Raw genomic sequence first — 27,842 nt, forward strand, 5'->3', positions numbered from 1 at the left:
GCAGGGGCAGGGCTTATCACTCACCCCTCCTTCACTTCAGTGAGAGAGAGAAAAAAACAATAGACTTTAATCACTCATCATGTGGCCACAGCAAGAAGCTGCCAGCCTCTTCACGAATTAGACTGAGGTCGAGAGAGTGAGAGAGAGAAAGAGAGAGACTGTTTGTATGTGCTGGGGAACAACAATTGTGGACTTCTAAACACAGGTTTGTCAGATTGTTTCCACTTCACACGAACGGACAAAAGGGCACGCTCTGGAAAACCGCAAGTGAGAATGCTCTTCTGAGACAGATAAGTAAGCACACAGGCCTGCTATCACAGGAGCACCGGGTTTCTAGCCCTGAGCATGTGTGGGCAACCTGCACGGGCATCATGATCTCGCACTATCCGCTGGCATCGCTGCTCCCCTGGCCGCCCATCCCACACTGTCTGGACCTAGATGGGGAGGGAGGGGTGGCCCTGCAGAGGTACCAACCACGGTCACCAGAGAGCAGCCCTCGTTGCTGGGTAGGTCACTTACATTTGTCAGCAAGACTGCTGTGATGTATTTAATTGTTTGGTGGTTTGCCTTCAGCATGTGAATGGACTTTATTATGCTTTTATATGCTTTGTTGCTTTGGGTCTTTCAGTGATGTAAGATGAATTCAAAGTTACGGTAAATGACCTGTAAACTGATTTGGATTAAATTTATATTGTGTTGGTTTTTAATCTATATAAAATGTAAACATGCAGAAAGAATGAATTGTACTCAAGCAGCAGTCTGAAAGTTGCATTTCACACTGCAATAGTTATACCTTGCTTTCTCAAGCAATAGCAGAAATTTCAATTAGACTTAAAAGTAAATACAAAAAAATTAGCCAATAAATGCACCAAAACTATTTTTTAAACACTTCTGAGTAATTACACAACGTGTAAAACTTGTCATATGGACAATCAGTCAGTAACCAGCAGGCTGGTTTAACACAAGCCGTTTAGCCTACAGTAGGCTACACCATTTACATCAGTTTGATTCACTAAAAAATAACTGATTTAAAAGAGTCATTTGCTCCAGAATCACACTACGCTGGCTGGTGGAGTTTTATGTTTTTGATTCACAAAAAAAAGAACTGATTTAAAAGGGTTGTTCGGTCGGGAATCGGACTGCAGCGGTCGCGCTGTAAGGATTTGGTTCACTAAAAAGAACCGACTCATAAGAATTGTTCACTGGAAATGGATTGCCACTTGTCGCGCTGTATGGATTTGGTTCACTTGAACCGGCTCATTAGAGTCATTCATTCGAGAGTCGGACAACACTGGTAGCTGTATGATCGGCGCTGTATAGATTCAGTAGGCCTAATGCCGAGTTCACACTGCACGATTTTCAAACTCGTCGGATCGCTGTTGTTTTCACACTGCGTGACTATCTGGGGTAGCATTCAGTCGCTGCTGTGTTCACATTGCACGATGAATCGGCGACAGGGGCTAAAATCGTGCAGTGTGAACTGGGCATAATAGTGTGCCTCGGAACGGAACATTGTTCTGGTAATTTTATTTCTATGTTTTTAATGTAAACTGTAGTCAATAAAGTTTCCTCAGACAAGTAGTCTGTATTAAAACTTTTTAAACTTATTCATACCGATAGATGTCAGTGGGAGGAACTACATGGGGGTAAATGATTAATGACAAAATTTTCATTTTGGGGTGGAGTATCCCTTTAATGAATGTAAGTTTGTGTGTGTGTGTGTGTGTGTGTGGATGTGTGTTGACCTCCTTGTTGTTCATAATGGGACTAAGGTAAACCTATTTGTAGCCTATTACCCAGTGCAATGTTGTTCACATTACTTCAACTAAAATGTCCTACATTAGCACTTTTGTATGTGAGCCAGTCCATTCGGGGAAAGCTGAATCAGAGGTGAAAAGGTAAAAAAAACAATAGGCCTAAATGTTTTTTTCTCAAGAAAGCCCCTAGATCTGCTGGCCACATATTCATTGACCAGCAGAATTTGTTAAGAGGATAGTGTGTGTGTTTGTGTGTATGTGGTAATGGTGTGTGGGGGTTTCAGAGCAGGAAAAGCTCTCTCTGTCAGCACTTTTTCAATAGTCATACACTGGAGCTGACCGCTGGTGACTCCGTCTGTCTTACCAGCACTGACCAGAACAGTGTGCTTCAATTCAGGGAAACAGAGATTTAGCATCATAACATACTTGGGAGGGGGCGCACAGATTTAGGCAGTAAGGTGGAGTTATAAGTGATGGATGGCGAGGGAGTGGGAATATGTGTGTGTTTGATAGCTCATGTTGTGTCTTCAATGTAGGCTATATGCGTGAACTTACATAGCAGATTTGTCAGAACAATTGCACAATGTGCTTGAGGGTCAGTCGAAAATTTAATGGAAAAGTTGAAAAAAAATGTATAAAAATAATTATAAGTAAAATATAATAACTATAAATACAAAATAAGTTAAAATATACATAATTATATTAATGTTCTTCTGATAATAGGGAGCTCCTTTGTGACTTTATACTATATATTTAAAAATATAAATATATTAATTTTATTATGAGATTTATCAAAATTATTTTACTCTATTGGCAATCTTAGTTTTATGTTTTTCTTCAGATACTAACAGTAAAAAATATATACCAGTATAAAAGTTTGGTATACATTTTTAATTAAATGTATACTTTGGCACTATTTATATTTGAAACATAGGTGGCCCAAATTTTTGAGGGTAGTATGTAATGCTCTGGGAGAATAACTCATAGTGAGAGAGAGAAAGAGAGAGATCCATCCTTATCCAACATCCTGACTCAAGTCTCTTCCTCTCACACTGGAGAGTTTCCGAGTATTGTTCCTCTGACAGTGAGGCCATAGAGCGCTACGCTCACCCATGGAGTCCAGTCCACACACATATTCAACATAGTGCACACACACACACACACACACACACACACACACACATACATACATACACATACACTCACATCCGTTCAAACACATTCAATTAAATACCAAACTCACAGATATGCACACATACATAGACCAACACAAAATGACTTTGTCTCCCACAAACGTCCCACAGATCTGAAACTCTCATTTCTCGATTATGTCATGTGGGACCCCTGGCCACCCTTCACCTCAGCCATGACATTCTCAGAGTTATCTCGGAAAGACTTCACAGGATTATTTTTCCCTTCCACAACTGCTTCAAACTGGAAACCCCTTAATTCTGCTCATTCAGAGACAAGAGAGGGTTGCATAATGCTTCAACTTTCACATTTATATCACTTAAGGCCTCTTACAGCTTCGCTGTACTCACATATCCTTAACCACTGCTTAGCTACAGTTACAAAAACTGGTTGTTAAAGTTTGATAGGGCCTTCATGGTCGTTAATTGCTTTGTTTTTGTGGCTTTAATGATGAAAATGGTGGCCAAAGTTCAATTAAGATGGGTCAGGCCGCTCTGGATACCTCCTTGCACATTCTACCAGCCATAAATGCTGATATAGCTGCTGATTTTCTGCTTGACGCAGCAAAGCTTCGGCACAACCTTTGTAGTCAAGTGATCAAGGACTGGGGTCATTGCACTCATATATTCAGCCTATATGGCATAGTCCTGTTGCTGACATTCACTCATGAAGAAGTCAATATGGGTCAGTGCCATCGCACATTGAGGAAGCTTTGCGCAGACCGCACGCGCGTGTCTGGAATTATGCTGAATATAGGAATCGCAAACTAAGCATTCTCTGTTTCTGCATCACTTCTCTTTTTGGAATCTACTGTTGTGGATGTTTGTTAAAAGTAACACTGATGGTTGGTTGCTAGCCGGTGTTTCCTTGCTTGCGTTCAGTGAGTCACGCGTTGTGATGGAGAATCTGATTCAGTAATTCAGTGACAGTTTTGCAACTGGTAACAAGAAAGCACGAGGCCTACTAGAGCTTCTAGAAGTGCTGTAGTCATGAATGAAACACTGTAAAAGTGGATAAAAAGAGAATGAGCGATCAGAGTTGTGGCCTAGTAGTTGGTGCACATGCAGACAGATGTGGTGCTTAGGAGACGTAGGTTTGAATCTGGCTTATTTTGCAATCTCTCTCATCTTGATAATTTCATGTCCCTTCCCTGCTGTCTCTGCCAACAAAGTGACCAAAAATGCATAAATCAAGGCATAATGACAAAGATGGTTTACTGGTGCTGCATTTTAAGCTTCCCAAAACATTTGGTTTTCTGTTATTTATTCTACATTGCAAAATCTAAAATATCTTTCAAATATATATTTTCAGCAAATATATCTACATTAAATATATATTACATCTACACTAAATATATTACAATTTTAAAAAACGTTTTTTTTATATGTATTTTTATATTTTAATATATTTTAAAATGTAGTTTTTTTTTCTGTTATTTTAATATATTTTTATATCTTTAAATATGTTTCAAGATGTAATTTATTCCTGTAATGGCAAACCATAATTCATCAACCATTACTCAAGTCTTCAGTCTCACATGATCCTTCAGAAATCATTCTAATATGTTGATGTGATGTTCAAGACACATTTGTATTATCAAGGTTGAAAACTGATTAATATTTTGTCGAAACCATGATACATTTTTCAGGATTCTTTGATTAATACAAAGTTCAAAAGAATATTTATTTGATGAATAGATAATTATTACATTTTTAAAAATTCTTTGTTATACTGTATGTAGGCCTATATAAAAAAAAAAGAAAAAAAAAAAACGTACTGACCACAAACTTTTGAACAGTTGCATAAATAAATGTTGGAATAGAGCTTTTCCTAATATTGCATGCTCTAGTAGCATTATAAATGGATAGCATTCTCAGTAGACATGTCAGCCTGCATGACTGCACTATTGAACTTCCAGGGTGGAGTTTGGTTCAATGAGTGTATGATAATGGAACAAGTTATTAAAGCTGCTAATATGACTGCTGTCACCCTCAGGCTGAAGTCCAAAGATGGCAAATCACTCAACTGCAGAAAATTTATACCCCTCATGCATAGAGCGAGGGGTTATACAAGGTAGACCAGTGAATGTGAATGTGTGTATCTGGCATAATGGAGAAAACAAGTGTTCGAGGAATGGTGTGTATGTGTGTGTATATGTGTGTATGTGTTAGAGTTATTGTAAAGAGATTGTGTTTGAGTGTGTGTGCCGGCAAACTCTCGTTCTGGGAGGTCTGTGAATCATCTTAGCTGTGGTAGATGACAGGTGTGGAGCCACTCAGGTCACTGCAGCAGTTACACAAACACACACACACACACACACACACACACACACACAGACAGAGTCCTCTTTAGCCTCACACAGCGAAAAACAACAGCTCCCTCCTCCCACCTACAGCCCATCCATTCATTCCCTCTTTCTCCCCCCGTGGCTGGCCTGATCCCTGTCATGTGGCCTGGCTTACTGCCCCCTCTGTCAGAGCGGTAGAAGAGGAAAAAAGAAGGGATGGAGGGGTTGAAACTCAAGCAGACAGGATCAGGCGCAGTGTTGAAGTTATTTAATTTGTCTGAAGTTACTTATCTGATCAGCAAACACTCCTAGCAGACTGAATCGGCAGAATCACAGTCAGACAGAGTGTGATCCATCCATCCATCCATCCACCCATCCATCCATCTGTTTATGATTATGGTGGCAGATGGTTTTGCTAACGTGGGGGTCCAAACCAGACAAACCTCACTAGCTAATTAAAGCTTATTAGCTCTAGGTCAGAGGGGAAGATTAATGACACCTACTGACTTGCCACAAACAACTGGCCACCATATTAGTAATCAAAGGATGCCGTCCAGGATTTTCTCTGTTTTTGACCCATCACTGAGCATATTAAACCCATACTTGAATGATTATAATAATCTTAATGCTGACTGTATAATCAGTCTGCCACAGTTCCTGTCAGGTTCTGTTATTATGATACTCTAAACACAGGACAGACCTCTGGAAAAACAGATTTTGCTTTTTCATTTTAGAGGTCTTTCCAGTTGAGTATGGTTCAGTATGCACAATATGTTGTATTGTATTTGTATCGGTGAATGGCTACTAATTAATAACCAGATGACCCAGATGTTTCACATAAATCTAGAAAAACATTGTGGTAAATTTAAGGTCGATATAAACACTGCTGGTAAGGAGAAGGTTGCATATGACAAAAGAGAATGTGACACGTTTCTTGGATTCAGTGCTAAACACTCAAATGACCATTTGGAGCAGATCATAACTCTTAACAATAAAACTCTTAGCCATAAAATGATTGTTCTTTCTGTTCCGTGCTGACCTTGCAAACTCGTTGCAGAATCATGTCACACTGCCCTCTACTGGGCATGTAAACAGGTACTGAGGTACATAAACACTCACACTTTTTCTCCTTCTTTCCTTCATTCCTTCTCTCGAGATTCTGGGAAATGAGTTTCTGTGAGAGTCTTTCACAGTTACAGCCATTTGATGCTAACAGATGTTTTGACCACACATTTCACAATGACAGAGTTTCCACTGTGGCATATCTAGCCTGTGCTTCTTCTGATGGTGCTCAGTGGGGACTATGGTGCTCTCTTTTTTGTTTAGTTTTAATTTTCTTTCATCTGAAAACCCCAGGAGCCACTCAAGGACTTTCAGTTCTTCATTCATCTCTCTTGGTTGATTACAGTAATGTTTCTGTGATACTGATTTATAAGCGGGAAAGAAAACCGCTCACTCAGAAAAGGGAAATGAATGAAAATAGAGAAACTACAAAAAAATGGTTTGTTCAGAATGGAATACTAGCACACTGCATTTTATACACTGAACACGTATTTCACAACATTCAGTTATGAATGTTAATTTGTTTATCTATGAAAACAAATAGTTATTTTATTTAGCCTTTTTAAAAACATGTTATGAGTTAAAACATTTCCACATTTGGCAAGAAAAATTATGGATTTTTAATTCCTCACAGTGAAAATGGAAGGCCAGGTGTAGCTCATTGCATTAGGATACAGTATTTCATGCAGTGTGCTTTTTTTGTATACTGCATGTTTATAGGCCATTTAGGTATTTGATACATATGAGGAAATTAGCATACTTCGAAAAGTGTACATACTGCAGAAAGTGTAGTATGCCAGGGAGTGTTGTATAGTTGAACACTACCTTTTAAAAAGTTTGAAGGCAGTAAAAACATTTTTAAAGAAATTAATACTTTTTTTTCAACAAGGACACATTAAAAATTGATCAAAATTGATAAAAAAAATAGTAAATACATTTATAATGTTACAAAAGATTTCAAAGAAAAGTTATCAATGTAGTAATGAGTAATGGCTATTGAAAATTTGCTTTGTCATCACAGGAATAAATGATATTTCAAAATATATTAAAATAGAAAACAGATATTTTAAGTTCTAATAATATTTGAAAATATTATGCTGATTTTTGATCAAATAAATGCATAAAACATCAAAAACTGACTTTGCCGAAACCAAACGTTTGACCCAAATTTTTCACTTGTTACATTGTGCTGATTTCTTGTGAAGTTGATTTAAAAGGAAAACAAACAGAAAATCTCACAGTGTCATGGCAACAAGGCATCATAGATTCTTGAGAATGACTCTGTGACTCAGAGATTAAAGATAATGTTGAGCTTTGTAGCAGACGGTGCTTCTGCAAATAACAACCTGCAGGAAGGACTTGTGTTGCCTGGCACGTCATAACACAGAGAGATACGCTGCCACTGAAGGTTCCTTCCCAGCGCCCTCTAGCTCCAGCTCTCTCTGTCTGCGTCAGCTCAGCTTATATCTCTTCTAGTGACGCTGGTGCAACACAGCAGTCCAAAATCTGACCGTAAATCTTCCCATACATACACAGAATGGACTAGACTCTCATTTTCTTTATCCCTCAGGTTTTTGCGAGTGCCTTTGGCAGTGTAGACATGATAGCTGGCTCGTTGGTCAGGTACAATGACGACAGGCACAGAGTTGGGAGGCTGCAGGCAGGAAGTGGGAGATTTCCTGGAATGTGTGTTTTTCCCCCCACAGTGGTGCAATAACAGCAGTCTCGTTACTCATGTCGATGTGCTCCATAGCTTCACAGGCCCTGTGCGTTTGTGTGTTTACTCGTGTGTGTTTACGTGTATTTGTGTGTGTGAGTCCACCGCAGGAGGAGAGACTGACTGGAGTCTGCGATTGTACTCTTGGGAGGTTTAGATTCAGCGTGTCTCTATTGGTGTCGACAGAACAGATATCCTCAGCCTCCCATAGGGGTCTAAACACGCTCCCTAAGATTCCCTCTATAAGCCTGTTTCCTAAGCTCACCCCCCATGGCTCCCCACCTGAAAATAAACACCAGAAAATCCCTCAACAAATTAAATATTTTGCTCTGTATATGTCTATAGGCATAGTTCACCCAAAAATTCTGTCATCATTTATTAACCTGTATGATTTTCTGTTTTTCCTCTGAGCACAAAAGGAGATGTTAGACTGGATGTTCACGCTGCTCTTTTTCATACAGTGAAAGTGAATGGTGTGCAGAAGCTGTTAAGCATTACATAAAAAAAGACAAAAAATACCAAACATGTGAGATGCCTTGATGCACTTAAATTCACTTAAAACACTCTTCTGACACACTAGTTTATTTATTTTGCCTTCTAACAAGAATTAGATTTTGATGAATAGAAAATTCAAATAAACTGAATTTATTTTAAATAGAAATCTTTTGTAACCATGTAAAAGTCTTTACTGTCACTTTTGATCAATCTAATGCATCCTTCCTTGCTAAAAAAGTATTAATTAAAAAAAAAAAACTTTTAAAAAAGTAAAAAAAAAAGTACAAAAAATAAAAACTTACTGCCCCCGAACTTTGTATCACAGAAGAATGAAAATTCCCAACACAGTATCAAATGATTTACTGTGTTTGATAGCATTCTGTGGCAGAAATACCCAATAGAAATTACATTTTGAAGATTTTTTAAACAAATGGTGCATGTGAAATGCATGTTTTAGGGCATGTGAAAAAAATCAAATGAGTTTGGAACTAAATGAAGCGGAATAATTATTTTTTAAGAGACAATGTTCTTAAATGAAGACAAAAGTTTGGCAAACTATTGCTTAAACAGGTTGCATTTTCACAAATTAGTGGTCAGTCAATATAGATTTAGCTCTCACACCTTGAATGTAATCAAATGATACAGTGTGTTTCCTTTAGAGATAGTCATCACTACTGCTGCGGTGGTTGTGCATATAGATACACACTATCTCTATCTATTCCCTAGGGCTATAGCAGTGTATGATATCAGAGGTGTGTGTGTGTGTGTGTGTGTGCACGTCAGCCGGGTCCAGCCCAAGCGTCTGCCATTTGTCAGACCTTGTTGTCGTGCACTGCAATGACATCACTCCCTTTTGAAAGCAAACAGCTGTCCCTTGAGGGGGACTGAGAGGTTATGACCTTTCCCATTGCTTCTCCACGCTTCCCAGAGCCCCCAAGGAGCAGCCGAGTAGAGGACACCCAGTCAGACCGGCCTGGGAACTGGAGCGGATCCCAGAGAATGAGGGTTTCCCCTCTGGAGCCCCACTGCCCTCGCTGACCAGCCTTCTCTGACCAGACCACTCCTCTGTATATCAAACACACTTATTGAATTTGTTGTGACTATAGGCATGACGTTGAGGGTGATGTAGTTTGGTTTGAGGGAGTCATGTGATAGGTTGTCAGGATTCTCCTGTGGTTACTTGCATGCACTTTTACTAATACAATCTTGGTCCTGGTTTCTAGAATATTAACCACAGTCTAGGATATTAACCACAGGGATTAACCATAGCGCTTGACTAAATTCCATGAAATTCTAGATTGAAAATAATTTGTTCTTGAACTAGACTCAACAATGTTTTGGTTTTATTTTGAAAAGTGCCTTCAGAAGCAACTATATTATTATCGACATTTTAAGTACCTTCCCACATAGAAAAAAGTTCTGATGTTCCCCAGAACAGCTTTTTGTAAGAGATACATTTGGTCTAATTTTTTATTAATTTAGTCCATTAACATTGATATAAAATATGCAAAATTTTATAAAATGGATTAATCTAGTAAATTTCTGTTCATGTTTTACTAGTTGCACTAGGTTAGTCTACTCTAGAGGAGCAGTGTTGGGGAAAGTTACTTTTAAAAGTAATGCATTACAATATTGCGTTACTCCTTAAAAAAGTAACTAATTACGTTACTAGTTACTTTTTATGGAAAGTACTGCGTTACGTTACTTTTGCATTACTTTTGCATTACTTTTTAAATATGAGCAGGGCTTGATTGTTTGTTTTTAATATAAGAAGTTCTATTTATAGCAACTGTAAAAGCCCTTTCACACCAAAAAGTGTAATGAATAAACCTCAGGCTAAAGGAAAAGTAAATTCACGTCTGTACAGTAGAACGCAGGAGAAGAAGGTTCAACACTCTTCAGCAATAAAAAAAACAAACAATGAAGCACAATTGTTAGTTTATCTAAAGTCATTTTTGCTCATGGTTGAACTGGATCATCAAAGGTCAGCAGCAAAGACATTGGTTAATAAAATGGGATTAGATACATTTGTGTTATTTAACATATTTAATTACTGCAGGCTTGCGTCATTTGAATTCATTTTGATGAATACTAAATCAGTTTTTTTGCGAGTAGGATGAATTAATGCACATTCACATTTAGTCTAGAACTACAGTAACATCATGTTCACACACAACGCCTCTGTACTTCTGATTTCTCCCAATATGGGAACAGGAGACTTGTCAGTCAATAAATGGGAAACCAAAGTAACTGACTTTTTTGAAAAAGTAACTCAGATATTTTCTTGTAAATGAAAATGTAATGCGTTACTTTACTAGTTACTTGAAAAAAAAAAATCTGATTACGTAACTTGCGTTACTTGTAATGCGTTACTCCCAACACTGTAGAGGAATATATAGCACACTAATTGGATTGGGAAAGTCCTCCAGGGGAACCCCCATTCAAAAGCACAATAAGGTTCCATTTGTTAACATTAATTAAATAGAGAAGGACATAAACTAACAATGAAAAATACTTCTAAAGCAATTGTTAGTTATTATTTTTTAAATTATAATTTCGGCATTTACTAATACATTATTAAAATCAAAAGTTGCATTTATTTTAGTTGTATTTATTAACAATAATTAACAAAAATGAATAAATACTGTAGCAAATGTATTGCTCATTGCTAGTTAATTTTAGTTGATGAATTAACTAATGTTAAATATAGTGTAAAGTATTGCCAATAGCACATTCTCATGTGCTGTTCTTTAAGTTCAAATATGCTGAATGCCTAAATTAGAGAATAAAATCTATATATATACTAATTTAAATATATTAAATGTTTGTTACTGAGAAATATTGCCTGTAAAATATGTTTAGTTTGAGGGAGTACTCTTTGAATCTGTCTTCATAAAACTAGCCCTTGAGGTTTATGATCTCATTGCTGGCCTTGTTAAGATGGAAGTTAAGGGTAAGAATTGAAATGCTTTCTTTCTTTTGTGCTGCATGAACGATCACACTGATTCTCTATGGCATCTTAATTGTCCCGAAGCGTACGTGTAGCTGGATGTGTGAGACCCTGTGTGTGCGAGAATGAATGTCCACATGACACCTGCTAATTTCAACCTTGTCTCCACTGGGTTCAAACAAATGAAAAGCTAGACGTCCTGCACACTAAGGACATAATGGAAAATCCCTTCATCCAGACAATCAACTTCCTCATATTGTCTCTTTGAGTTCAGTCATCCAGTCATATCAGAATCGTTCCATCTTGAGCCATTTAAAGTTGCGATGTAATGGAAGTAGCAACAGGTCGTTTGTTCTTTACTGTGACGTAGTTCCAAGTGAAACGGATTACTGAAATATGAAAAAAATGTAGATTGGGCACTTGGTTGAGTCCATTGATTGTTGATTGTATGGAGGCAGATCTGAATGCGAGCTTGCATAGATTGTAAGAAAATGGCAGAGTTTAAGACTAAATTATTTTTGGATTTTGGCCAGGACTCCCTGAGAGATTTATATCTCAATGGAGTAATTCCTGGTAAAATAAAAAAATAAAAAAATAAAAATAAAGGATAATTCAAAATGATTGGAGAAGTCCCATATATGTCACCAGAGAAAAGTAGCTTCACCAGAAGATCAAGTTACGATACTTTAATTAAAAAAGTATGAGGTGAAAAAAGAAAGGAAGGAAGGAAGAAAAAGAAACATTCATGGAACACAATAAGATCAATGTGTGCATTCAGAAATAAATTAATGGCATGATTAACTACAGCCATGATAATCAATGTTTAAATTAGCCTAATTGTTTATTTTATCTTATACTAGGCCTACTATATTTTGAGAGCTATTATCACCATCTTCTTACACTGTATGAAAAAAGAAAACAGCTTGAACATTCTGCTAAACAACAACTAGGCCTACTTTTCCCAAATAGATACAATTCTGGAGTCATATGAGGGTGATGATAGACTTTTCATTTTTGCGTGCACTGACCGTTCTCGTGCGTTTTAAAACTTTCTTCGGTGTTAATGTTCAGTGCTGATCTATGATTTTTTTAAATGTACGCAGCATTCCAAAATAAAAAGGAATAGAAAGCGAACTACTAAAGCGGGAGGGAGGGAAACAGTGCAGTGGGCGGAGTTGTATCATTCACTAAGCGGGGGTGGACTGCAGAGCCGGAGGGAGGAAGAGAGCGAGGGGAGCAGCTTGAGACTCCAGAGATCTGTGACCGACTGTGTATGTGTGTCTGTGTGTGCGCGCTGCGCTGCGCTGGAGGAGGAGGACAATTCACACAGGATAGTTCTGTGTACTATACTTAAAAACATTTTACCCTTTCTCGCTGGACTTGGGCTGTGTTCTAATGCCGCTACCGGACGATGAGAGAGGCCCTCACCATGAAATTCGCTTGGAAAGCTAAAATGGTAAGAAGTTGCGGTTCGTTTGCCCCCTGCACACTGTTGATTTTGCGGCTTTGAGCTTCTAGAGAGAAAGACAGGAGCGGGAGGGGGAAAAGAGAGCTTGGAGTGGAGGATAAAGAAGAGTTTGGGAAGGGAGGGGGTCGTGGGGAATATAAATAATGTTGTTAAATTACATTTTACTGCAGTGATACATCGCACTCGTCTGTTTATTATCCACATGCTGATTTGGATCTGAAAGTCTCCACGTAGGCGGCGGTTCCCGTTAGTTTCTCACACTAGAAATACTTATACTTTTATGATGAACAGCCTCCGGGCTGCAGACGAAAACAAAGCGGACAGATGGGCTTAAACCCACTTGTTATTGTTGTTATCGGTGAGGGATTGTTTCTCATGGACTTTGGGGTTGTGTTGTTTTTGTGTGCAGGCTGTAGGGGGTAGAAAACGTCTCTGTTTGGGATGATAACATGGTCAGCATCCTTTCATTGTTTGTTTATAGGATTTTAGGGACCTAAACAGAGTCCTCAACTGTCCCACAGCTTTTGAAGTCCATTCGTTGTAATGCTTTTTCCCGACTTTCATTATTGTTAAAAAAATGTAGCGTTTAAGTTATCTGACCATATAAAGTCTCATAGTCAATTTGACTTGACAAAGCAATATACTTAGTAAGTACTTATTTGCATGTTTTTATTTTTTTTAATCAGATATTTATTATATTTACATATATAGATGCTTTATATTTTTGCAATCTCTAGGAGCAGAACCCATGGAATTGGCATTGCTCTTTATTATTATTATTATTATTATTATTAATAATTAGCATCAGCAAAAATGAAAATAAAAAGCAATAAAAATGACAATTTATAATACAATAGAATTAAACTAAATAAATTAAAGCTAATATAATTCAAGCTAATAAACCTAACCTCAAATAGCTCCCATCTAATCTGATGGCATGTGGCCACTGTACTAGTACTCCACTTCTTTTTTTATTTTAGAAAAAAACTATTTTGTTTCATCGTGTAACCCCACCCTCTCTAATATCTGCCTGTGCCACTGAGCAGGCTTTTAAAGCCGCTTTGGAAAACATTTCTTCCAGTACAAAGGGGCAGTAGAGTGCATAGATTGTGGACTCGGCAGGGTCCGGGCAGTGGGTGAGCAGACCTCCTACCATTGTTTTTGAGTGCGGACTGCATGACTCATCCAGCTGAGTATTTCTCTGAACGCACTGTACAGGAAACGGCCCGGGAAATACAGACAGACTGATCCACTTCATTCCGGACAGTTACTCTTTCAGGCGCATAAAACTGCAGACGTAGTCTGGATGTGCTGCAATATTGAAAAAGCTCAGTAGGGAGATGTGTGTAATGTCAGGGTTAATGACTTTGAAAGTATTGTTTTTTTTTTTTTTAACTATTACACATTGTAGAAATACATACACACACACCAATAAAACTGAATATTCATTTTGTTTTTTGTTTTTTTGTTTTTTAAAGTTTTCTGAGGTTCATAAATATATTTTTGTTACCCAAGAGAGCTGGATACACTTGTTGGACCTATTTAGCATGGCTTTGGATAAATTCACATATTAATCCAAGGACAGGTCCATGATGCCACAGTGCAGCCTGACTTTTTCCAGACTTCCAGAAAAAGTCTGGTGACATTGTTAGTGAAACAGCAATATTTCACAAATGCCTTTTGGTGCATTTTTTAGTGTGCACGAAGGCAACAGTTTATTAAACATCTAAACATCTGTATTCTTTTAAAGTCTTCCCACAGTCTCTTGATGCACTGCAAAAATACATAAATAAATAACCATCTTAATGTCTAATGAGATAGCATAAAAAGGTTAACAATACTTTTTCAGACTAAAACTAGTCTTCATATAAGTCTTAAATATAAGTATTTTTTTGTTGTGTTCCACTGGAAGTTTTTTTTCTTTCATTTTTTTTTTTTTTATATTAAGATTTGTCATTTTCTTGTTTATTTGCACTCTAAGAAGGAGACTTGTCTTTAACGGGGTCCTATTATGGCCCTTTTTAGATGTAAAATAAGTCTCTGATGTCCCCAGAGTGTGTGTGTGTAATTTTAGCTCAAAATACCCCACAGATAATTTTTTATAGCTTGTTAAACCTGTTAAACCCACATTTAGGGTATGAGCCAAAATGCACCTTTTGTGTGTGTCCCTTTAAATGCAAATGAGCTTTCAGAAGAGGGCGGAGCTTCAAGAGCTCAAGTGTCGGCATACAAATAAACATTCAGCTATTAGTACAAGCCTGTTATCTTTACAGAAAACATACTGTTTAAAAGTTAGTCATGATTGTACTGTGCATAATAAATGATCGTTTATGAATTACACAGAGGAGGAGCATGGTGCGATTAAAAATAACAACAGCTGGTCTCCTTGTGCCTTAGCTGCTATCACAAACTTTATAAGTCCCATGTGATTATGAGCTCGACAAATTCAATTGGTCGACTTCACATTGCTTTCATATGCAATTTTTAACTACCACATTCCTATCATTCTGGCAGCACGTGAAGGCAGCACCAGTGAAGACAGCCATAGCTTTAGCAACATTAGCCTTACAGAGTGCCAAATAGCTCTTTCAGAAAGGCAATTTGGAAAACAAACGCGTGATACTTACCAATTTTTTTCAGGGATATTTCCTTAGAAAATGAAATTTAACCAGTGTCCTCAGCAGCTCAGATGGAGGGAGTCTATGGAGACTCATATGTTCATTGGTGCATCCCAAAACACAACATTTTGTATATCTCCAGCAGCTAACTTTACATCAAGAAAACAGTAATGTCGCACTGCTGCTTCTCACTCAGGGCTTTGTCTGTGCTAATAGGGCAAAGAGCGTCACAAATGGGCGGGACTTTTTCCCTATGGTGACGTGTACATAGGGAGAAATCTGGAACTGCTCATTTGGAGAGACTGTTTATAATTGATTGGGATTATAAAAAAACCGGCCACACGACTGTGTTCAAACATCTTATAAAAGTGATTTTTGCATAAGTCTCCTTTAAAGCTCATAATTTTTTTATTAAAACCTTTTCAATTGAATGCAAGTTCGCATTTAGATCTGCTGTCATCCAACTCCCCGACCTCCTTTTTTTTCTTTTTAATAAACCATTTCACTCATATACGTCACAATACTGAAGAAAAGATCTTCCGCTACTTCCATCTCATGGTGCCTTTAATGGAGGTTATAGACAAAGATATTTTGGATATGAGAGACTGTGCAGGATTTCGTATTACCACATTAGGCAGAATTTATCAATATTCTCTGTCTGACAGTTTAATATGAAAGTTAAGCTGTGCACAGTCTGAAAGGCTCCACTCACCCATAAACTTAATGTTGGTCATCCCATTATACTGTTTGCATTTGTGTGTGTCTGACTGAGAAAGCCTATGTGTGTGTATGTATATGTTTACAGACTAAGAACTCCAAGGCTGGATTGAGAAATCCTTCACTGTTAAGAATCTGTAAAAGCTCTTAGGCTGATTTTTAAAACTCCATGCCAGCTCTGATCTCATTTCTCTCCCCCTCTTTCTGTCTCCTTCCTCCAAATGAGTTATCATTTTCTCTCCTCCACTCACCCCCTGTCAGTCTTTTGATACTAAATTTTAAAGCCAGAGTTCCTGTTTATGCCGAGCTGAGACAAGTTGTTCCCCAGTTTTACGCCATGACATTCCAAATGGAGTAACATTGATTGTTTTCTCCTTCTGCAGAGCTCTGTGCAGGACTGGGGAGAGGAGGTCGAGGAAGGAGCCATATACAACGTGACGCTGAAGAGGGTCCAAATCCAGCAGGCGGCTAACAAAGGCGCAAGATGGCTGGGGGTGAGAGGAGGCCTTTGATCTGAATGCACTTCCACTCTTATTTAAAGAAACACTTCGGCTGCCCATGCTGGGCCGGCCAGACAGTAGGCCATATTAAGGGTGACCTTGTAAAGCTTTTTATGGTTTACGGATGTATGTAGTTGTGGGATTCCTATAGTGTTTTGGTCATTAGTCTTCATGAATGGTCACAAGAAAACACATAAAACTTTATATAGAGTTGTTGGTTTGGTAAAAGTAAAAGCCAAAAATGAAAGTTCTGTCACCATTTATTCACATTAATGTAATTCCAAACTTGTATGATTTACTTTCTTATACACAAAAGATGATTTTTTTTTTTTTTTTTAAATGTCTCAATCGTGTTGTTTTGAACCCCATTGGCTTTTATTGTATGGACAAAAACACTTCAAATTACCTTGTTTTTTTCCTTTCCTTTTTTGTTATCACTACTTCTGTGTTTTAGTGACAGGAAAACTTTAAACTCTGTTCTCTGTTGCACATTTTCAACCAAAAATTTGCTGCATGAGTTTATTTAGTTTATACAACATTGTTATTTTATGAAGGCATGCTGTTATGGCTCTATTCCGAATTACAGTGGTGAATATGGTATAATCTGTTGCTTTAACCTTGAATAACTTTTTCCATATTGTCAACACCCTTCTGAATCAACATCAAAAAAACAAAGCACTTATGAGCTGATTTGATTTCCATAGGGCTTTAGTTTGTTGTAACACAGCTGTCTCTACACTAAATGGGTGTCGAGTGAAAACAATTTAATTTAATGTAGAATCATTTCATAAATGTGGCATTCATGATTTCAAAAGCAAGTTCGCTTTACAGTAATCATGCTACAAAAATTTAAACAGATATTTGTTTGACATTGCAATTAAAAGAAAGCACATGTCTTACTTTTCGACACCGGTTAGAGCCCTGTTTTAGAGAGGTCATGGTGCTTAATGTTTGACCTAGTTTTAGGAACTGCAACTAAATCATTTTATTTTTTCATCTAGAAGATTTAGTATTCTTGCTGTTTCAGTGACATTCACCTTTTTGTGGCCTAGTTTTAAATCACTTATTTTTGTGAGAACCATATTTTTTTCAACTAATGAAGCATTTTTAAGAAGTCTGCCGACTTTCCAGCGTGTCTCAGAGAGGGAGGAGGAGGGTTGCTCTGATTAAAAGCAGATTGTAGAGTTTCCTGTTGTAGCGTGCTTGCACTACCAAGGTCTAGTTCTTTTTCTTCCCCTGTTTATTTCTGCTTTTCTCTCTGTTTCTCTGCACACTACTTGAGTGTAAGCTTTAGAATTGACCTCAAAGTATTTTCCTCTCCTTCTCCTTTGTTCTCTCAGGCGGAGGGTGACCGCTTGCCCCCAGGTCACACAGTCAGCCAGTTGGAGACATGTAAGATCAGGAGTATCCGGGCAGGGACACTGGAGCGCTTGGTAGAAACACTCCTCACAGCGTTCGATGATAATGACCTGACCTACACTAGCATCTTCCTCTCCACGTACAGGGCCTTTGCTACTACACAGAGTGTACTGGAGTTGCTGCTGGACAGGTCTGTACTCTTGTGTGCATGTTTTTGTTTCCACACTTCATGAATGTCAGGTGAAACCTGTGTGCATTCTGATGAGCTGTTCTGAATATACATGTTTGCATGTATTCTTAGTGAAGAGAGGTCGCATTTTGTGGTCACGCAGCTAAGCAAGTACAAATGCCCATCTGGTATTCGAGGTGTTAATGTTAACACAGTTGGTAAGGTTCCGTTAATGTAAACAGATTAAACAAAAACTTGGATGCGTGTCAAAATATTAGATCTACAGGGATCACACAGTACCAGGGAATTTAAAAAATCAGATTTCCAGACCTGGAAAAATGCGTCAGTCGTCAATATAATTTTTTCACTTCTCAAATATTTCTTTCACTAGATATTGCTTTTTGTAAAAGCAATCTTTAGAAACTGCTTTTTAAAACACTGGGGAAAAAAACCATGAAAAATCATGGTAATTTATTTATCTGAAAATGTGGGAAACCTGGATCTGTGCATTACACCTTGCAGTTTTAATACATTGTTTTATTTTCATAACTGATATATTATATTTTTCATGGAAAAATCATAATTTATTTTTCTGAAAATATGGGAACCCTGGATCTGTACAATATACTTCCCAGTTTAAATGCACCACAAGTATTATTTTATTACTTAAAATTCTGATGTTTTATATTGTTTGTTTTTAATTATTATTTTGCTGTTTAATGCTGTAAAATAAAAAAATAGAGTATGTGTTTTGGATATTTAAAAATCTTTACTAATTACAAGTGGACTACATAGGAGAGATTAAGTAATAAAAATAGTAATTAAAAATAATATGACCACTTTATAACTTGTTTTAAGCCTTTACCATTTGTCAGAATGCTCACAGGTTGGTTTCTCTCTTCGTTCTCAGGTATGGCAGTTTTGAGGATTGTGAGGGGGAGCGTAACCAGTGTCGGACTGGAGAGAGCAGAGTTGCTGTGAGAACGTGAGTTCCTCATCATCGTGGTTATCTGTGCCGCTGTATCTGCAGTGACTTCCGAGCAGCTCTCGTGTTTGTTGTTTCATTTCTATGGAAGCTTAAAAATAGAGGTCAAACACTGTGATATTGTGTGCGTGTGTGTGAGTTTAGAAGCAATTCGAAATAAAAGGGATCTGATGAATGATGGTGCTTGGTTGCTGCATGAATCACAGCATTGCAGCTGAATTGTACTATGAGAGATTCCCTCACTAGTTTGCACCATCTGGTTTTCTCTGGTTTATACAAATATCCGTGTGTTATTATTATTTTTTTCAGTGCTTTGGCCTCTATTCTAAGAGCCTGGTTGGATCAGTGTCCAGAGGACTTCCAGGAACCTCCATCATATCCGAGCTTGCACCGTGTGCTGGGTTTCCTGCAGAAGGCCATGCCAGGCTCAGAGCCAATGCGCCGGGCTCAGAGTCTGCTAGAACAATTGCGTGTCCAGACCAGCCTAGAAAATGAGTCTGAAGGTAAGTCATATCCGGTTACTGTTAATAATTTTATCCATCCTATCTAACTTCTTGTCTATTCATGTTTGTTCTATCTTCCTGTGCTTACAAATACTCCTTCTGTCCGTTTTTTGCAGGAGGCTTTCAGTACATCAACCCTTTCTGCATTGGGGAAGATGAGGAAGTGGAAATCGATTTGCAGGAGGACTTCTTCTCCTTCGACGTTGACCTTGTAGCAGAGCAGCTGACTTATATGGATGCGGTGAGAGAGAAACCTAGATTAAATCAGTACATGATTGTTATTATTTTGTACATTCTTTGGCTCAAGCAATGAAATATTTCCTTCTTTCCACAGCTGTTGTTTAAGAAGGTGGTTCCTCATCACTGTTTGGGTGCTATCTGGTCTCAGCGCGATAAAAAGGACGGCAAACAGAGCGCGCCCACCATCCGTGCCACCATCACCCAGTTTAATGCAGTAACAGCGTGCGTGGTCAGCACCATCCTCCGTCAGCGGCAGATACGCCCGCATTTGCGTGCTCGCATCATCCAGCGCTGGATCGACATTGCACAGGTGCATAACCCAACACACATACATTTGCACAGTCACAGTATGACTTATGTTTTGCTCACATTTAAACCTGTCCACTTCAGGCTCATTAGAGCTAAATCAATCTGCAGCGCTTTAGTGTTGTCTGATTTTTTTTTTTTGGCAATACTTTAGATCAAGTTTGATGTTGATCTGGAATATATTTGTTTTCAAAAGACATTAATCGTATTTTGTGCATTTGGGTAAAGACTGACACCTAATCTATTTCTTTGTAAGACATAACTGTTTTAGATGAGATCTAGATAAACCAAAGCAGATATAATAATAACTTTCAACCTCCCAAAGGATTTCTGATAAAGTCTCATTAGGACCATTTGTAAATGAAAATGTATAAACATGGATTAACATGTCCTCAGGAGTGTCGCATTCGAAAGAACTTCTCATCTCTGAGAGCCATAGTATCAGCGCTGCAGTCCAACCCCATCTACAGACTGAAAAGAGTGTGGGCCTCTGTTTCCAAGTAAGTTCTGTCAATAAACAAGCTTGTCAGTCACTTCTTGATTTAAAAAAAAAAGTATATAGACTGGTGAAATTATTCAAATCCTTTCAATAACATTGGTGATGTTTACCTGTTATGTTATGATTCCTAGTGAAGTCTCTAAATGAATGCCATTCAAAAGTTGTTGTTTTTTATTTGAAATGTACACTTTTATTCAGCAAGGATGCATCCCATTGATCAAAAATGACAGTAAAACATTTAAAATGTTACAAAATATTTATATTTATTTATATTTTATATTTAAATAAATGCAGTTCCTCAAGTTTTCTGTTCTATCAAAGCATTCTAAAACAGACGCTACATCACAGTTTCCACAGTTCATTAAGCTGCACAATCATTTCCAAGTGATAATAATAAGAAATGTTATTAAGTACCAAATAAGCATATTAGAATGATTTCTGAAGGATCATGTGACGCTGAATACTGGAGTAATAGCTGCAAAAAAAATTCAGCTTTGTCATCACAGGAATAAAATACATTTGAAAATATTAAAATAGGAAAGAGTTATTCCAACATTGTGATAATCTGTCGTTACTGTGTTTTTATCAAATAAATGTTACCTTTGACAAACATAAAAGTCAAACTTTTGAATGGTTGTGTATTCTGTAATGATTTTTTTGATATGAAAACAAGAATGACATGCTCTGAGATAGTTTTTTTTTTTTCACTCTGCAATTTTAGAGATAGCATGCAGATGTTTGAAGAGCTTTCCGATATTTTCTCTGACCAGAACAATTACCTTACAAGCAGGGAACTACTAATGAGGGTGAGCTCATGCACACGTCTCTCTTTTTCAGTTCTGTTGTGTTTTCTTTGCACAGAGGCATTTCAGTTAGCTTTCAATAATAAGTAGGCCCAAGTAAAATAAAAAAATATATAATAAATTAAATGAATAAATAAATTAAATCTTTTGCCTGTTGTGTTTGTATTTTGAAAATGTGTTTATTACATTTTAGGCTAATTTGATAATGCTTTTGGGAACAATAAGAGTGTAGTAGTTTCAACTCTATTTAACACAAAAAAGTACAGAAAATGGAGACAATTCTGCCAATTCCTCCTGTGCCTGAGAAAAACTAATGATAACTCTCTGATCTTCACAGGAGGGCACCTCAAAATTTGCCAGTCTGGACAGCTGTGCCAAAGATCACCAGAAAAGATCCCACAAGAGACTTCAGTTACAGAAAGAGATGGTGAGTTAGTAAAAAACTAAATAAAACAACAGCAACACAAAAAAACTATGTCAGTATTTACTGATAACAGGACATGAGAACAAGAGTTAAATATTGTGTTTAAAACGTGTAATGTTACCTTAAAGCTAACAAAAATATATCTAACTTTTTGTCTCCAGGGTGCCATGCAGGGGACAATTCCATACCTGGGAACATTTCTCACAGATTTGACCATGCTTGATACAGCACTGCCTGACCAAGTGGAGGTGAGTCAGCTGCACATCCAACCACACATTTCCTCATAAAGAATTATCTCTGATGTTATTACTGACCTAACGTTCCCAGACCATTGAGGTTTTCATTACCAATGTTTATTTGACCTTCTTTTGGATTCACAAGAACTTTAATCAAAACTTTTCATGAGTAAAATGATGAGGAGAATTTGGGCTAAAGTCTGTTTCTGTGCTTCACAGGGAGGACTGATTAATTTCGAAAAGCGGCGCAGAGTAAGTACAACATTCCTTATTATTTGGTCTTTATTGTAGTCAAAACATCTGTTGAATCTCTTATTCATTGCTATAGACATTCAGATCTGTGGGAATGTTAAATCAAATCTCTCTTTGCAGGAGTTTGAAGTGATCGCTCAAATTAAGCTCCTGCAGTCTGCGTGTAATAGTTACTGTCTGACCTCTGATCCTGCATTTCTGCGCTGGTTTAAAAGTCAGCCTCAGTACTCAGAGGAGGAGAGGTACACACATTTTTCCCTTTGCATGCCTATTTTTTTTCGTCTGAATCTGAAGTCTCAAAAATAATATTTCTCTCTTATTTTCCTGCAGCTATGCGCTGTCTTGTGAAGTTGAAGGATTGGGAGACAACAGCCCAACATCACCAAAACCCCGTAAGAGTATGGTGAAGAGATTAAGCCTGTGAGTGACCTAAAACCAAAATGTCTAAATCAATCATATTTAATTCTTAGGACTCATTAAATCAAAATTACAGATCTGTGACTCAATACTCCATGTCTGTTAACTTTGAGGTCATTTATGCTAATAAAAGTTGAATTAAAATTAAGTACATAAATGCATTTAAAAATTTACATTTTGCCATCACAGGAATAAAATATTAAAATATAGTTATTTAAAAATATATGAAAATATTTCACAATTTTACAGTTTTTACTGCATTTTTAATTTAAAGAAAGGAAGCCTTGGTGAGCATAAGAGCACAATCGTACCGAGTACCGACCCAAAACTTTTGAATCATATTGCATATTCAAAGAGGATGACAAAATCTAGTAATTTATTTAATGTTTGTTTTTGTCCTTCCACCCTCACTAGACTCTTCTTAGGAACCGACACCACGAACACAAGCTCTCCTGTGAGAGAGAGTCCTCGATCGCCTCCTACTGGCAGCTCTGGGGAGAGCATGGACTCAGTCAGTGTGTCTTCCAGTGACTCTAGTCCCTCAGAGAGTGAAGGCATGACACCCACACACTCTATAGACACTCATCTGAAGAAGGTACAAACATCTTAATTCATGACCAAATTATTGATATACTATTGTATTAAAACAATGTATTAAATACACATCTGTTTGGTTATCGTAGCTGTCAGATTCTTCCTCCTGCACCTCATTGCACTCCATGGACACCTCCTCCTCTACAGCCAGCGCTTCCATATCTCTGGCCTCCCCGACCCTGTCCGGGCCCCCCTGCATGCACCGCCGCTCCATCTCGTGGATGCCCATGTCCCCCACATCACCTGGATTTCCTCCTGCCTATAACACACAAGCTCAGGATGCGTGCATCATCCGTGTAAGCCTTGAACAGGGAAACGGAAACCTCTACAAGAGTATTATGGTTAGTGTGCACTTGAATATTATTAATGTACTTTTATGAGTTTGTACAATCTATTCTTGCTTATACATCCATATTTAAAACATACATTGTTAATATATACGGGTCATGTATGTAGTACGATTACTTGCTGATAGATTACCAACAAGGGTTTTAAAGTAATCTAAAACCATGAATATTTTCTTTACTTGAAATAACAAAGTTATACATTTTATTTCAGCTAGTTGTCAAAGCCAACTTAAGTTCAAAGTTCTTAAGTACATAAGTTCAAATTGTTGTAGAAATATTTTAAAATTCAACTAACCACTATTATTATTATGTTCAATTTAAATTGTTTAAAAAATGTAAATATTTCTAGATAGAATTTTAATTATTTTGGAGTGTACTGACAATATAACAGGCAATTATTTAAAGGTGCACTAAGCAATTTTTCCCAAACAGTGTTGATATTTGAAAGCACCAAAACAAACACACCCATGCCCCAACAGGACCTCGCCCCTATTTTGATATATCCGCCTCACACTTACATACACAACCCTGGCATAGCGACGATCGCGGAAACAAGCGAAGATGACATACAAGCATATTCAAACAAAAGCCAACACAGATAAGTTGTGTGAAACAATGCAAAATCAACGTTACTCACTTATCAAAAAGAAACAACGCAACCTCGGAGTCCTTCCCGCTCCTCAAGTTCTCTCCACCTACCTCTTGCCTGATCATAACCCTTCTTTTTAATGTTTTGTTCTTCTGAAATTTTCCTATTTTTTTTTTTTTTATCTTCCAGTTCTCTTTATCTATAGTCGATCTGCTAATATTCGCCCTGTACACTAAAACTGAGCGCTGTCCTCTCGCTATCATTACAAGACACACCTCTTAAAATTGCTTAGTGCACCTTTAATTGTTTCTTTTTTAACACTTCTTGTTGTTCTTCTTAAACAGTATGAATTGCTTTTTAAATGTGAATACATGTTGTTTTTATAATATAAGATGAAAAGGAATCCTCATATTTAGAGGTTTTTGAAAAAAAAAACCCCACTAAATTCATAGAGAGAAGACTTTCTGATGTAAAATGCATCATTGTTTATCTATGCAGCTGACCAGTCAGGACAAAACTCCAGCTGTGATCTCTCGAGCCATGGCCAAACACAACCTGGAGGGTGAGCAGGCTGCTGACTACGAGCTAGTGCAGGTCATCTCTGAGGAGAGAGGTACAACATGACCGTTTGAATATATCATCTGTTTAGGTTTGTTATGGTGGAATGCCATCATCACATTCACAATCTTTTTTCCCTCTTTCTCCAGAATTGGTCATCCCCGACAACGCCAACGTGTTTTATGCCATGAGCACCTCTGCGAACTTTGACTTCCTGTTGCGTCTGCGTGGTTCTGAGGGGAGGCCAGTTCAGCTGCGCAGTCGTTGCATCTCCACACTACCGCGCACACAGCAACGCTCCAGTCTGTCCCTCAGGCTCAGCAAGGTCACACTGTGACCTCTGACCTTTTTTGGACCAGAACAGGCTTTGTAAAAAGACTACAGCAGGTGGAGTACTAGAAAATAGCCTTTAGAGACTATTTCAAGGGGAGTTTATTGACTTCAGAACATTTCAGAACTAATTTAGACATCTCATGTTCTTCCATGCTGCCTTTTGAAATGAAAGGCTTATGTTAATAGTAGCATGTGCCTCCACCTCCCCACCTGGCCCACAAAAGACTCATCCCATCCTCCCTATTGCTGGATATTTTGCACAAGTGCAGGAAAGTCTCCTGCTCCTCATCAGTATTTTCATAACAGCACATCTCTTCCCAGGCGAGAGGCCTACACGACTTCCTCAGAGAGAAAGAGGAGAATGAAAGAAGCTGTGGGAAGAGAAGTTAAACAACAACCATGTTGCCTTTATCAACGGTAATGATGGAACTCTTGCATCAGTATTGAAGATGAACTGCAGTAGCTGTGATGTCGTCATCAACGTGTCCTTCTCCTGTCCACTTGCGCACTGTGTGGACAATGTGGATTGTATCCCTAGACTTAAAGTGCTTAGACTGGCTCACTAAGAATCCATAGAATTACATTTACTTTCCAACTTTAAGTGCAAAATTGCTAAAAGAACAACTGTTTCCTTTAGATATCACAAACGGTAGATATCCGATGAAACAAGATGTATGCCTGTTCTGCCTATTCTAAGCATTTTATCTCTATTTCTGTGTTTCTCATATTGTGAGCTGTGTGACGAATGCAGAAAATATGCATTCTGATTGGTTCCTGCTTGGTTTTATCAAGTCTGTGGTGTTTCCTTTCACGATTGGATCCGAGTTGTGTCTTTTAAGGTGTGGTCACACAGCACCAATAGGATGGGTTTCTATTAGGAAACCTGGATTGAGCTGCCTTCCTCTATTATGAAAGTGCACTTGCTATAGAGTGGGCGGAGTCAATAGGTGTGTACTAAAAAGAGCACTTGGTCCACTTTTTGTAGCTTTCTTCTCTTCTGTCTTCAAGCATTGCTATATTAATGATATACTTTTCTTTTTTTTTTTTTTTTTTATACGTATGTTTTTGTAAGAGATGAAGTATCCACGATATCTATGAAAAAAAAGGATTTAGGAAGTTTTAAAAAGATTTCGTTAACTAAAAGAGAAAATGTAAAAAAAAAAAAAAAAAAGCTGTGAAATATGAATGTGTGATTGTAAAGTGAGCATTAAAGCAAGTCAGTCATTTCCATCAACCAGCACAATAATCACTCTCATTGTACCCCCGTCACCCTAGAAGATGTTTTCCAATGCATTTTACTTCTGTGCACCCAGTGAATATCACAAAAACTTGTTTTACACTAAAACAAATAGTTTTACACTGAGGCATTTTAACACCAAATAGTTTAAGGCTTATGGAATTTTTTGCCTTAATCCTGTTCTTTCTCTACATAATTCCCATAAATTTGTTAATCTGGTATGTAATAATCATTAGTTGGCCATGACTCCTGGTAAATTGTCAACAGATGTACTACAGAACGTGCCAAACATGCCTTTTTTTTGCCTTTTGTTCTCTCGCACTAATTAAGAAACTTATGTTTGTTACATTGAACACGTAAGACTTTGATGACACTAACAGTTTTTCAACAAGGTAAAAATGTAGTGTTTTAACCGTAGTGGGGGCATCAGTGTTTGTATTTAGATTCATTTGTCTTAATTCAAATTTATTCAGCACTTGTAAATTTTCTCCATTCTTTATTTTGAATATTTCTTCACTACCAAAGAATTGTACAGAGAGTCGGTGAATAAATTATTATCATTATGATGTTTTGTAATTTGAATATTACTTTTCATGAATTAAATGGAGACTCTCTGAAAGTACTGTGGATGTTGACTGAAACTGACTTGGCTTGCATCACACCTAAAATACCATAATAAGAAAATGACAGGTATTGATTCATTCATTCAGATTGTTTTGTTTTATAATTCTTCTCTTGACTGTTTTCTCTTTCAGTGGTATTGTTAACTAAAACCAAAACTATTACCAATTGGATAACAGTAAATATTGAAGTTAACATTGATTAGTAAATGCATTAGAAGTATTTATCATTGTTAGTCACATTAACTAATATAGTTAACTAATCTTAAATAATGGAACCTTGTGTTACCAAAATAGTTTTTGGTATTTGAAATAAAGTAAATATAAATATTAGATGAGAGAACTTTTAAAATGAGAAATGTTGCCTAGACACTAAGTTGAAGTATTAAAATTAAAACTAAAATGAAATTAAAGCTATACTGAAATAAATAAAAATGACAAAAGTTAATCTGAAAATTACTGAAAATGAAAATGAAAACTGGAAATAGAAAAAAAGTTCATTTCAAAATACTAATAAAATCTACAATAGTACATAAGTTAATACTAAAATAACATTGTGCTTTAGCACAGATTACTCAAATCAGTAGTACTCACGGTGGATGCTTTGAC

At 37.3% G+C, this 27,842-nt stretch overlaps 1 protein-coding gene across 3 annotated transcripts; it reads left to right on the forward strand.

Moving 5' to 3' along the window:
* Positions 1 to 68: 68 nt before the first annotated feature.
* On the forward strand, positions 69 to 27,318 carry rgl1 (ral guanine nucleotide dissociation stimulator-like 1). 3 transcript variants are annotated; one of them, XM_058784743.1, is made up of 18 exons: positions 69 to 506; positions 16,646 to 16,756; positions 18,103 to 18,311; positions 19,201 to 19,275; positions 19,585 to 19,778; positions 19,895 to 20,019; positions 20,113 to 20,328; positions 20,721 to 20,824; positions 21,545 to 21,629; positions 21,964 to 22,053; positions 22,212 to 22,298; positions 22,506 to 22,538; positions 22,659 to 22,780; positions 22,869 to 22,958; positions 23,370 to 23,550; positions 23,639 to 23,890; positions 24,984 to 25,098; positions 25,193 to 27,318. In XM_058784743.1, the coding sequence occupies exons 1-18, from the start codon at positions 372 to 374 to the stop codon at positions 25,378 to 25,380; spliced, it is 2,412 nt and encodes an 803-aa protein (XP_058640726.1). In that variant the 5' UTR covers positions 69 to 371; the 3' UTR covers positions 25,381 to 27,318. The 3 variants fall into 3 exon arrangements, with proteins under 3 accessions (XP_058640726.1, XP_058640727.1, XP_058640729.1); XM_058784744.1 differs by lacking the exon at positions 69 to 506 and adding an exon at positions 12,626 to 12,915; XM_058784746.1 differs by lacking the exons at positions 69 to 506; positions 16,646 to 16,756; positions 18,103 to 18,311 and adding an exon at positions 18,345 to 18,361 and having other exon boundaries at positions 19,177 to 19,275.
* Positions 27,319 to 27,842: the final 524 nt, after the last annotated feature.

The sequence above is a fragment of the Onychostoma macrolepis genome, chromosome 08, assembly GCF_012432095.1.
Source record: "Onychostoma macrolepis isolate SWU-2019 chromosome 08, ASM1243209v1, whole genome shotgun sequence".
NCBI lineage: Eukaryota > Metazoa > Chordata > Actinopteri > Cypriniformes > Cyprinidae > Onychostoma > Onychostoma macrolepis.